A 13,405-nucleotide genomic window follows, 5' to 3' on the forward strand; every position below is an offset into this window, starting at 1 on the left:
TCCATCTTCTCTTTTTTTCTTTTCTGAGTTAAAAATTTAAATTATAGAAATTTAAATTCAAATGCAACAACCCCTATATACGGCCAACCAAATTTAAATCTTTTGCATAATCTTTTTTCTACTGATCAACAATCTTTTGCATAATCTAAATCATCCAACGGCCTAGATTTGCATGAATGGGCCCTAGTAAACTAGTAACACTACAGACCAGCGCACCTCTGCTCCGCCTAAGAAAATCCCGGAACAATTTAAAAACCCCCATTATATAGCACATCTCTCCATGTATTTTGGTAGAGAGAAAGAGAAAATTATCTCCCACACGTTCGGCTCGACTGGTTCTCTCGCCCGAATGAAAATACAAAAGCAATTATTGATAAAGGCGTAGAGTAACAGAAAATTAAAAGATAAATACACTGAGAGCGGTTATCGCTAGGGTTTTCGCAGATTTAGAGCCACGCTACTCTCCTGAAACTGCAATTTCCCGCCAAATTTTCGTCTATTATTTGCCACTATTAATGTTCCGGAGCCTTCTCTTTTGGCAAGCATTATTGTATGTTTCCTTGGGAAAATAGTTTCCAAGGAAAATAAATTGGAGTCGGGTAATTTTTTTTTTCAATAATTACTTTATTTCATGCTGTTCTAATATTGATGATTGTATCGATAAAATTTCTGGCTTTCAGTTGGTTTTGTTGAGATTTTTTTTGACGAATCTTTTTACTTAAATTATTTTTTGAAACAAAGCGAGCGATGGTTTTTATATTGTTATTGAATTTGTTTGTCTGAGTAATCATGTTATGAATATTACTCCTGTCTAATGCATTTTTTGTTACCGAGGTATTATAAATTGCCTATGAAATTAGGGTTTCGACTGCTGAATTTCTCCTTTTATAAAATATTTTATGGAAGCGTCGCTATCTGTTTATATTTTTCAGTTGTATTTTATGTGGAAGAAAAACTAATTGGCTTCTTTTATAATTGTTCTTTGAAATTCGTTAGGTTTGTCTTTTCAGGCTTGTTTTATTTATGTAATTGGAAGTGGCATTCTATTAGACTATGATACAAGCAAAGGAAGACGAGAATATTGAGTTCAAGTGGGGTAATAAGAGAGGTGTTGGTGGGAGAAAGAAAGATGTACAATTTTACGAATCATTTACTTTTGATGGTGTGGAGTATATGCTTTATGACTCAGTTTATATGTATGCGGACATTGAGACTGAGCCTTACATCGGTAAAATCATAAAAATATGGGAGAATTCTGACAAGACTAAGAGAGTGAAAATTCTGTGGTTCTTCCGTCCTTGTGAGATTTCTAATTATCTTGAAGCCAATGAGACTTCCAAAAATGAATTGTTTTTGGCATCTGGTGACGGTGTAGGCCTTGCAAATGTTAATCCTTTGGTAACTATATTTTAATGCCTTACTTTTGAGCACTCTCACTTTGTTTCACTATACTGCGTTGCTTGGTTGCCTTCTATAATGACATCATTTTAGTTTAGTTACATTTTATTTTATCTATGCATTTATACACTGAATGTTCTCGTATTATACGATTTCTTAAGAAAAGAATTTGGTGGACCATAAACTAGTTGATTTAATTAGATGGTGAAATGTCTTTCCTTCTTTTTTTTGGGAAAAGCGAAACTATAAAACATACTTTTCAATTATTATGGAAGACAAGGTCCAGTTGATATACAAATCTGTTGGGATTAGCTAAACTCGGTTTTGGAGATTTCAATGCTATGGAAAATCACCTAATAATGAGTCAAGAATACAATCCATAAATAAATTAGAAAAAAATCTTAATAACCGATGAATCTTTTAAGAAGGTTGAGAGCCAGCAATGCCATAACCAATGGTTTCCATGATTAGTAGGAAGCTAGAATTATGAAGGAAGAGGATGTAAATGATCAGAGCTAATTCTTGAACTACCTGAGATCGATTTAGGAAAATGCTCGAGATTGAGTGAAGCTTGAAGTACTCGAGTTTACTTCGAGTCTTTAGATTGGGTTGAGCTTGAGCTAGACCATGTCTAGATTTGGCTCTATTATGTCTTCAAGTCATGAGGCTTCGAGTTGAGTAGAACTAGTACAAGGGACATGCATTGCAAGATAATCAAAGGTGGTTGGAGAAGTGAAAAGGGGATGGGGATATGAGGAGGATGTTCTCTATATAATTGAAATAGGATGGATGAAGTGGAGAAACACCATAGAATTTCTATGTGAGTTCAAGATAACAACTAAATTGAAAGGGAAGTTTCGGCTGCACTGTGTTACAGTTGCTTAGATGTATGGCACTCAGGGTTTTGAATGATAGATGATAGTTACGTATTACTGGTTTGTTAACGGTATACTAGCCTCTTGATAAGTTACTTAGCTATTTGTTACAGGGGATTTAGAACAACTCAGTTTCCTTTTGTCTTTCAAGCTCTGCCTACTTTTTCTAATTCCATCCTTCTTTTAGCTTCTTGGATTTGGAGGATTCTTTACTAAAACGTTCATTGGCCAATATACTTTTAAATTTACCCATTTGAATTGGATTTGTTTTGAAACTTCATGGTAACGGCAAGTGATATAATATTGTCATTTTGGAAACAATATTGTTATACCGTGTCTTATACTCATGTGGTTCATGATATCGTTATATAGAACAATGATGCAATTATTGTTGGGAGATGACGTTGCAACGCAAACATAAGATTACTGTTGCGAAATGATAATGGTAAGATGCATATAGACGGATTCCGAAATTTGTGGGAGTGTCACCTATTGAAGACAACTTGAGGGAAGAGAGATTGAGATGGTTTGGAATGCGAGTCCTAGACCAATAAATGTCCTGGTTAGGAAGGACAACCATATTATGGTGCCTTATAAAGAAAGGGAAGGGTATATGATGGACTCAAAGTAACCTGGAGAGAAGTGGTGCAAGGCGGATCTAGTGCGTTACATCATTTGGAATATGTAGCCCAAGCTTGTCTGAAGTGGAGGAAAAATTTCTGTACAAATAACTGCAACTAGCTTGGAACTAAGGTTTAGTTGAGTTTCTGTAGTTTCCATGGTTGTAATACCTTAGGACAAGGATGCTTTCGATGCATCTGTATTTGGCATGACATTCTTAGTCAAACATAAATATTGAGAAATTGTTTTTGTTAAATGATTATTTGGATGATTAAACAAGTTGAAACCCTTCCATTTGAAATATACCTGTTTTATTTTGCTTTAGCTACTTGTAATTTTCATTGGTCTTACTTTTTTTAATATGGATTAGGTTGTTGAACTGAAATGCAAATGTGTGTCCACACGCTAGTTCTATTACAAGCAGCAATAAAACATCTTTGCTTTTAGTACCTTTAAGCATTGATGCCTATTTTGTTAATATGTTTTTAATATGTTTTGAGGTTCTTTGAGTAAGCTAACTTTTGGAGTTGCTAATTTTACACGCATCAAACCGGGAAGCGATTGCTGGAAAATGCAATGTTAAATGCACTTCAAAGGACTGTAGAAATCCACAACCCTCAAGCATTGAAACATCTTTGCTTTTAGTACCTTTAAGCATTGATGCCTATTTTGTCAATACGTTTTTAGTATCTGTTGAGGTTCCTTGAGTAAGCTAAGTTTTGGAGTTGCTAATTTTTTCACGCATCAAACCAGGAAGCGATTGCTGGAAAATGCAATGTTATATGCATTTCAAAGGACAGTAGAAATCCACAACCCTCAAACGAAGAACTCCAGATGGCTGACTTCATATTTTTCCGTATTTTTGATGTTGGTCGCCATGTGATCTTGGATAAGATCGATGATAAAATTGCTCAGGTTGATGGTATGTGTTATCTGACATAGAATCCTCGTGTAGTTTGATAGCATTTGTTCAATAGTTGATGGTTAAGTACTTTGTGTGTCAACTGTTTCTGTAATTGTTGCAGTTAAGTTTTTACTTAACAAAGTCAATAGTCAGAAGTCCCATGTTGTTCCTGAACGTGATTCAATAAAGAAAGAGATCTCTGGAAATGCTATAGTTGCTGCTGATGGAACAACACTTTCTTCTGAGATGAATGCAATGGTGGAGCGCATAAATTTGAAGACAGATGACAGTTCAATTGATCCTTTATCAAAAGAAGATGCAGATTCTATTGTTTTGTTGCCTAACCAGAGATCTTCAGTCGGACAAAAGCCTGCTTCTTTTTCCAGTGATGAGTTAGATGAAATTGCTAAAATTGACCACGCACAAGGAGATTTTTCTGGTGGCAAGACCATTTCACATTCTAAAGTTAAAGATAACTCAGAGTTGATAACACTAGATGTCAAGCAGAAATCCTCTCTTGGGGAGAAGCCTACTTCTAATATAGTTGGAAAATTGGCTGGTGAAGCTACAATTAGTGATCCACATAAAGATACTGCTAGTGATAAAATCCGTTCAAGAACTGAAGATGAAGAAATTGCAGATCCAAAGCCTTTATTGGTTAGACAGAGATCCTCACTAGGGGAAAAGCATGCGTCCAAAGAGTTAGATAGAATAGATAAAAATAAGAAACAGGAAAGCATGTCTAATGACAAGATCATTTCAAGGTCTATAGGTGATCCTATTAGGCCATCAAAGATTGATAAACTTGGTGGTTCTTCCGAAGCATCTGGCGGCAATAAGGAGAAAATTGTGCATAAATTAATTCCTGATTCTAAACGCTGTGAAGGCAAGGCTTCTGAAGTTCACGCTGAAGTGAAAGTAAAAGCTTTAGAAGATTCTTGTAGATTTGCTAATAGGGCATTAAAGAATGATAAACTTGATGGTTCCTTTAAACACTGTGATGCCAAGGCTGTAGATCGAACAGCCACTACTACTGGAGAAATATCTAAACGTAAACTTGTGAAGGATCCCAATGAGACAGAGATTCTCTCTTTTAAGAAGAGAAAGCTTGATGAGAAGCTTACAAAGTTTGCAAATGGAAAGTTGCCTAGAGAATCCCCTAGGGAGGTTTCTAATGATGTCAGCAATACTGATAGTAAAATATTGGAAGTCACTCGAAGGCCAGAAGCTGTAAGTGGATTACTAGGACCTTTTGTGGCTCATATGTCATTATTTATATGTAATATTATTTGTGGAATAGTTCTGGCTGAGATTATAACAGTACTTACTCCTTTATATGTTTGCATGTTAACAGGATAAAATCAAATGGTTTAAAGGACTTGTGAGTACCCTTTCCTCGCTGTTGTTGCATCTTTTTGATTTTGGTTGGATTAATCATAACTAATTTAGTTTGTGAATAGCAATTAACTTCACATTTATCTTGGATCTCTCTCTCTATTTCTCTGTCTAAGCACTAGGGAATGTGTAAAGACCAGCTATTTCTTACACTATGCTCTGTAATAGAATGTTGATATTAAACCAAAAGAAAGAGGTTGTCACACCTTATATGATGAACTTCTGTCTGTGTATATATTCAGCCTTGGGAAGAAAGAATAAAAGCTGCACATGCAGAAGGAAGGATCGTCCTGCTTCAAAACTTGGATCCATCTTTTACTGGACTGGAAGTGGAGGTAATGCTCAATCTGGAAACGTATGCTTACATATATTTGCACTGCATGTTGCAATTGCAGTTTCCTTTTACAGTGGACAACTGTCATCTTACATTATCTCCCACCTCCATCACACTCTCTCCCTGGCTTTATAGTATTGAATATGCAATTCTGTTTGCCTCTTCTGTTATTTTGTTTCCTAAGTTGTGCTTGCTGCTCTGTGTCATTTCTTTCCTTAAATTTTCTCTCTACTTATAGATGTTTTAATTGTTATGAATCAGGATATTGTTTGGCATGCTTTGAAACAAAGTTGCACAGCAAAGATGATTCCATGCACTGCATTTTCTAGCCCTCACTCTGGTAAAGGATCAATTGTTTTTAATTATTAATAATTTGTTAAAAAATCTGAGACTTTTTTATTAAATGAATTACTGGTAGGCTGGGTTGGTAGGAATTGATATGTGAGAATTAGCAATCCTGCCTGCGCATTGCGCGGTTAGTACTTTTTAATACTGATAAAATTAATTTTAAAAACTGAAATTGTATCAAATAGTTATATATTAAATAAACCTTTTACATATTTATAAAAATTCTTTATATTGGTTATGAAACTCTAATATCAATATAAACATTTTAAAATTATTGTTTTCAGTCAGTAATTACTCTAAAAAATTAATAATATACAAAAATTAAAAATCAATATACTTTTATGGCATAATTTTTAGTAAGTCATACTATATTTAAAAATACTTATTCATACTTGAATAAATGATATATTATTGGTAGGCTGAGTTGGGTAGGAATTGATATGTGAGAATGTGCTTATTTACATGCATGTACTTGCTTGCCAATATGCTTATTTACATGCTTGTACTTGATTGCAAACTCGGCCAAACTGAATTTGGTGTTTATGTTGCAGGTCAAGCTTTTGCTATATTTAAAACAAGGGAAGCAGCTGAGACAGCTGTGACAAAATTAGATGAAGGTTGCCTTATGACCTCATATGGGAGGTATGCAACTTAATTCCATCACTGGTGCTTGCTATCAAGTGTTTAGCATACTCGTTCTTTGATTTGCTTTTAGAGCTTGTTCATTGGAAATGAATTTTCTAAAATTATAGGAAATTCATCAATAAATCTACATCTTATATATTTGGTATGCCTAAAAACTCAGCTGATATTTTTTTTTCAAGATTATGTGGTTTTGGTTATACTTGACTAAAATTGATAGAATTTGCATTTGTATCCTCAATAATGAGACAAATTCGTTAATATCTTTTCTTAAAAACAAATATAGCTGCCTCTCCTCTCACATTCCTTGTAACCCAGACAAGGGCTCAAATGAACTGAGCCAACTTGTCTCTACTTGAGCTCATCTTCTTTCTAAAATGAGGCTAACTTGAGCTCGATAATTGTATTCAATTATGAATAAATTTATAATTTAATTAGTCTAACCTGTAATTTTAAAGATTTTTGCTTTAAGTAATCATGTGAATAGAATATTGATATTAATGTATAAAATAGATTTGTTGAGATCTAAAATACTAAAATAATTGCTATGTCCTCAAAACTAAAAACATTTGATTCTCTAAATACAAATATCAAATGAGATTATCATTTTTATTTTGCGAGCTTATTCATGACCTACCTTGTAGGCGAGTTAAGCAAGCGCTTGTTTAATGAGCTATTTTTGAAGCTTATATATGAGCTAGTTTATAAGAGCATTTCCGACGGTGCTTTTTATTTTAAAGAGCAGCATTTCTATAACAAAAAATATCTTAAGGAATATTTAAATATAAAGGATAAATTTTTTTATTTAAGTCTAATAGACTCTTTATATTTACTCTTTATTTTGTAGTTGTTTCTATAAGTATTAATGGTTTTAGTTTCTCTTTCCTTTTTTTTTTTTAAATTTTACCAATAGAAAAACGAAAATAGTGTATACCAATTAATTAAGTGTATAAACTTGTAGTTCATTTATAAACATAAAGTACAAAGTGAAGTTCGGCTCTCCATATGTAGAGAATCTAACTAACTCTATAATTTATATTTAAAGAATAAATAGTGTATTGGAGTGCTGTTTTATTGTATGACTTTTTAAAATAAAAAGTGACATATATATAGAGTGAATTGGAGATGCTCTAGGTCCGCGAATGGGTTAGCTTCAGAGCTTAAACAAGTCACTTTTGTTTATATGACTTGAACGAACTAGATGAAGAAACTCGACTAATTAAAAAATCGTTATTTAGAATTAAGCTTGAGCCTATCTCTTAACCTTAATGAACGAGCTTAAATCCGCACTTGATTATAGTCCTAGTCCTATAATTATCCCCCTCTTTAAGCTACTAAAAAGATATTTATTTAGGTTCGAGGAAAAAAAAAACAGAGCAAGTCATGTTCTGAAAAAGCTACTATACTGACCTAATAAACTTGAAATAAATTGTTTATGTGAGTTTATGGAGTTGAGCTGTGAGATTTGTTGGAATTTTTGAAGTATTTTCTTTTATGGATTTGTGCTCAAGATCAATTTTCCAATATCTATAATACATTTCAAAATTGTTTGCTATGTGAATGGAGAAGTTTTGACGATACACCTACTAGGTAAACCCAATTGGGGTTAAGAATAAGGGCATGATTTTATTTTTATGGCATTATACTACTTTCATAGAAAGAAAAGAGGTCTTGGGAGCAGCAACAATACCCTTCCAAAACATTAAAAACTTAAAAGATGACAAAACAATCAACTCCTTTTAGTAATACTAAAGGGCCTATCCGATGTATGAAGTGGTCCCAACTAATGGGAAGCTAAAGGGAAGGTACCCTTTCTTTTGAGTAAGAATACTCTTACATTTAATTGAAAATTAAAAAGTAAAACATATAGCAATGTGCATTAAAGGAAACTATATTTTGAGAAGTATAGACTAAATTGATATTGTAAATTGTTCAAATCCTAAACTTTAACCTTTATTTAAGGTTTTGGGAAAAAATAAGAATTTAATACTAAGGCTAAAATATTTATTGCTAGTTATAAACACTAGCATGATATATACACCAACTCCAAGAACAGGAACATTTACTGAATATAGAGTTAATAAAAACCATCAACATTTTTCATTATTTGTTTTAATGACACATTGACAACTCTAAAGATGCTACTGAAAATCACTGTTTTATCGATAAATAATTTTCTAAAGAGACTAAGAATTTTAAAATGTATCAAAAATAATTTTTGGGATCTAAAAGCATTCTATGCTAAGACAATACATTCTTGGTATAGCTTGTGTGGGTATGATATTTTAGTTGTTGAAAGGTTTTCAATATTCGAGGTCAAAAATGAAAAAGAAAAAGAAGAAACTATGGAGCTGAAGGGAAGGAAATAAACAAGAGAAATTTAGGGCATGTGGATATTGGAATGCAAGTCCTGGTAGGCAATAATTTTAAGGGTTGGCTTATAAGATTTTTGTGACATTCGTGATTAACGTAGTTTTAGTGACATTTATGTGATAGTATTGGTTTACGGATAAACAAATTCACTATAATGTTGGTAGCCTTATTATTAAAGAGCTCAGATAACCGTGGTGGGGGTGGGGTGTTATGGGATCCTTTTTTTGTGCTTTGTCTATGGGCGATGGTGTATGGTTAAGCAATCAAGCATGCACTTGGGCCTTGTACACGCATGAAATGCCTCATTATTTGGTGATTGGAATACTTGACGTGCCGTGTATCCTCGATATTAGTGACGTTTTGCGTGACATCATCGTTGTTGAATCAGGCTTCTAACCTAGTAGCTTTCAATATCCAATGATGGTTACTTTAGCATCAAGTAGTACTCATTCCACATGCTTATTGATTAGTCGAACGTGTTAACCTTGAATCAAGAGTGTGCATAATACCTTTGATACTACATGGCCATGGAACAATATGAAGTTCTTATTTCAAGCAACGAGAAAGCGAACTCCCTTTCATAATGATGAATGCTATTTTTTTTTTTTTTTTTTCGTTTTGATTCTTTATGGTAGTCAAAACCTCTACTCTTCTTTTATTCCCTTCTCTATTTGATAGTAAATAATCTTTATCTGTAGGCCTTTGGTTGGGAGCATTGCGAAACTTAGTTTTCCTGGAAAGCCATCGACATATTTTGGTCACATGTCAATTGACAAGACTAGACATCAAATGCAACGAGTGATGGTAATTCTAACGCCCTTCTCCACTTCATTCCATGCACATGAAATTCAAGTGGTCCACTAGCCTAAAAGTAGTTAGGCTAGGGTTGGATTGACCATATCGTGGAGCAATTAATGCTTTGATGTTACTAGTAATTTGCCCATTTGATATACAAAATATCTCAGTATTCCCTTTTTCATATGGGAATCAAGGGTATTACATCCTCTCATTTTGAGCTTGTAACATCCTCATGGTTGCCGCAATTTTATCAATTCTTTCCTCTGCAAAAGGCTATTACGAATTTGACTCCAACACTAGGGAAATTACTATTTACACATTAATTTTTGGTCTAATACATTTGTTGCCTTTTGTGTCTTTTTTATTACGTTAAATTCCCTTGCATTCTTAAAAAATTAATTACTATTTTCTTTCGTCCAAAGTCAATGTTGTTGAAGGAACAAATTGAGAAAAGAAGTTACAATTTGATCCTTGAAGTTCTTATCAAACATTAAACTCATCAAAACTTTTTTTTTTTTATCAAATCTTTCTATATATATATATATATATATATATATATTATTTTGATAATTTAAAATTAAATTTTATAGTAATTTAATAATGTGGCTCGAAATATAAGTATTTTCAATATAACTAAATCTTCAAGATCAAATTGTGCTAAAAATTAAAGTAAAATTGATAATTAATCATTTTCTTTAGGTACTAAAATTAATCTATTTTGAAATTAACTATTATCTACCCTAAAATTAATAAGTTTGCTCTAACTTGAAAAGATGATAATTTTAAATGAATGTCATGCTTGGTAAAATCTTAAGGATCAAATTGTAATTTTATTTATCAATTTTAGTTTTTCTAATTGCATTGACTTTGAACGCATGGGAATAGTAGTTAGTTTTGGAAACATATAAGTGGTTTTTAAGGTAATAAAAAAGACACAAGGGACAACTTATGTATTAGAGTAAAACGCGAGAGGTAAATAGAAGGCAAAAGGTACAAAAATGCCCTTGAACTTATCAGAAAACACAAGGGACAATTAAGTTTTCATCTTTTTTTTGGCTCAATTAAACCCATTAACTTTTATAAAAGATCAAGTTCTCAACTTTTTTTTTGGCTCAATTAAACCAATTAACTTTTATAAAATGTCCAATTAACTCCTAATTCTAACAGCGTCCAAAATGCCGTCAAATGTAATGGTTCTATTATCTTGAGAGCACAAATAATAACCGCTCTGAATATTTTAGTTATGCCCATATCATGTGAAAGAGAGAAAGCACTTTTCTTTTTTATTTAACTTACATCATAGCTCCTACAACTATAGACCCTCCTTCTAGATTGCTCTCTCTCTATGTAGTGTACATCTTTGTAGTTTTATTGCAAAAACATATTGGAGGTGGTGGGATGTAAGATAACTCAATAACTTGCACTCACCCTTTACTTACAAATGAGTGTGATGAAGAAGACGAAAATGTTGCTGCCATTTCAGGTGAGGAAAGAAATCCCTACTCTTGTTTATAAATTAGGATTTATAGATACTAATTGTGGAAAAATAAAGAAAAAGAAATAGATTTCTCTCCCTCACGTGACATAAATGTGACTTTAAAATTTCAGAGCGGTTATTATTTGCGTTCTCAAAATAATGGGACACTTACACTTGACGGCATTTTAAATGCTGTTAGCATTAGGGTTAATTGGACCTTTTATAAAAGTTAATGGGTTTAATTAAGCTAAAAAAAAGGATGGAAACTTAACAGTACCTTTTTTAAAAATTAATGGGTTTAATTAAGTCAAAAAAAGGATGGGAACTTAATTGGACATTTTAAATAAGTTCAAGGACATTTTTGTATCTTTTGCCTAAATAGAAAGTACCCATTCAATATTTAGTTTAAATTGTCAAACTAAATTGAATTGAACTGAATTAGATGGTTTGGTTTGTTTTATTAAAAAGATAAAGCTAGAAAATTATATTTTGTATATTTATTAGGGCAAAGTACAAAAGTTTACCTTGCCGTTTTGTGGATTTATAACTTCTATGTGGTTATATTCAAGGTATATGGTTGACTCGTTAGCTTTTTTAGGTATCTCTCTCTAACAATGTCAACAATGTTGATGACATGTCATAAATTATTAATGCTGATAAATGATAAACCTAGAAAGGTATTTGAGTAAAATACGTTCCTTGAATTGTCATTAAAAGAATATGCATTAGAGTTGTAAAACGGTGAAATCACATGGTATTTTCTTTTATTCATTATTATAAAAGACAAATTATTCAAGAAATTTCTAGTGAGTTTGTGCTTAAATGATTTTATTGTCCATAATGTTAAGACTCACTGGATATGTGAAAGTTCTCCAAATCGTATCAAACTGGACCACATACCCTCCTAGATACAAAACTATCAAAGATACTAATCTTCTGTTCTGTTGGAGTGGTTGGGTTTGACTTGTTTGTCACATATAGTGTCAAAACACTCCTTGTAGGCCCTCATAAGATCGAGGATTGGACCTAATACCACCTTTGAGGACCTAAAACCGCCAAGCTTTTCTTAGCACTCCGGAAAATGGACTTAAACCGCTTATCACCTCTTAACACTATGTAGTATGGACCTAAAATTGCATGGCCAAAAAGGTTCATGCTCCAGTTACTTTAGTAGCTTGGCTAGAGCCTTGACTTGTATTCCTTCTTGCACCTTACTTTCTCTTCATTGTCATCATGTTACTTTGATATCAACACCGCACATTATAACACTTATATTCAAAGCTTTGTTGCATAGACATATTCTCTCTGTCCATGTGATTATGTGTTTTTTTTTGTTATGTGTAGAGAGAAGCTGTATCTACTTCACATTGTTCTCAGCCCAACACGATTGAGTATGATATGGCTTTGGAGTGGTGCTTTTTACAGGAACAAACAAATCAAGAATGGGAACTGTTGTACAAGGTTTGTAACTAATACTGGCATATCTTAGTCTACTGAATACCTACTATCAATATCATTGCTCGCCTTGCTTTTTATCATTGTCTGACTTGTTTTTCGCCCACAAAGATTAATGCTGAAAATGCTGTTTTGATGCTTTTTAAGCAACATGGGAAAGAGTTGAGAAAACTTGAGTCTACCTTGACTCGCCAAGCTAGTTGAACACAAACAGCACACCCGGAAGCCAGTGAAGGAGTATTTTGGCAATTGACAAAAAACACAGATTCCAAAAAGGTTTGTTTATCATGGTGATTTCTTTCGAGGAAATGGAGGGCTTGTTAATGTACCTGATGCTGATGTTCCTGAGTAGAGAAACAAGGATATATTTTGGTTAAGCACGTGAATGGGTTTCTTTTTATATCAGTGTTAGGATGTTGCCAGCCACCTTGATTGGTAACGGAGAAATGATGTAAATGTGCAATGCACAGTTAATCATGGTTATCTGGGTGGAGTTTTCTAGCATCATTTTTCATTATGTAAAATTTTTTTTGGTGATGCTTCCTTTTTCCTTTTGGTTAATGTTAGGTGCCATGTTTTGTTCCTGCTTTCTAAATAAGCCAGGGCGTGGTTTTTCTTTTTCTTTGATGGTAGCATAGGAGATACAACTTTGGTTTTACTACCAGCATAGTTATATGTATCTTGTCAGGGGTAAGGTTAAAAGTTGATGTTGATTGTGTACTAGGAGACACAAAATTTAAAATTATTTGAGCCAACAGTTCAACAACTTTTCGGCCGAAAGTTGA

At 33.1% G+C, this 13,405-nt stretch overlaps 1 protein-coding gene across 6 annotated transcripts; it reads left to right on the top strand.

Moving 5' to 3' along the window:
• Positions 1-265: 265 nt before the first annotated feature.
• LOC8271223 (protein ANTI-SILENCING 1) lies at positions 266-13,386 on the top strand. 6 transcript variants are annotated; one of them, XM_015717665.3, is made up of 11 exons: positions 269-599; positions 997-1,398; positions 3,648-3,816; positions 3,920-5,028; positions 5,153-5,179; positions 5,436-5,528; positions 5,789-5,867; positions 6,427-6,517; positions 9,589-9,694; positions 12,510-12,626; positions 12,768-13,386. In XM_015717665.3, the coding sequence occupies exons 2-11, from the start codon at positions 1,054-1,056 to the stop codon at positions 12,822-12,824; spliced, it is 2,193 nt and encodes a 730-aa protein (XP_015573151.1). In that variant the 5' UTR covers positions 269-599; positions 997-1,053; the 3' UTR covers positions 12,825-13,386. The 6 variants fall into 6 exon arrangements, with proteins under 6 accessions (XP_015573154.1, XP_015573153.1, XP_015573152.1 ...); XM_002516537.4 differs by having other exon boundaries at positions 1,011-1,398; XM_015717666.3 differs by lacking the exon at positions 9,589-9,694 and having other exon boundaries at positions 268-599; positions 1,011-1,398.
• The last annotated feature ends 19 nt before the right edge of the window (positions 13,387-13,405 follow it).

This window comes from Ricinus communis, chromosome 3, assembly GCF_019578655.1.
Source record: "Ricinus communis isolate WT05 ecotype wild-type chromosome 3, ASM1957865v1, whole genome shotgun sequence".
Taxonomy (NCBI): Eukaryota; Viridiplantae; Streptophyta; class Magnoliopsida; order Malpighiales; family Euphorbiaceae; genus Ricinus; species Ricinus communis.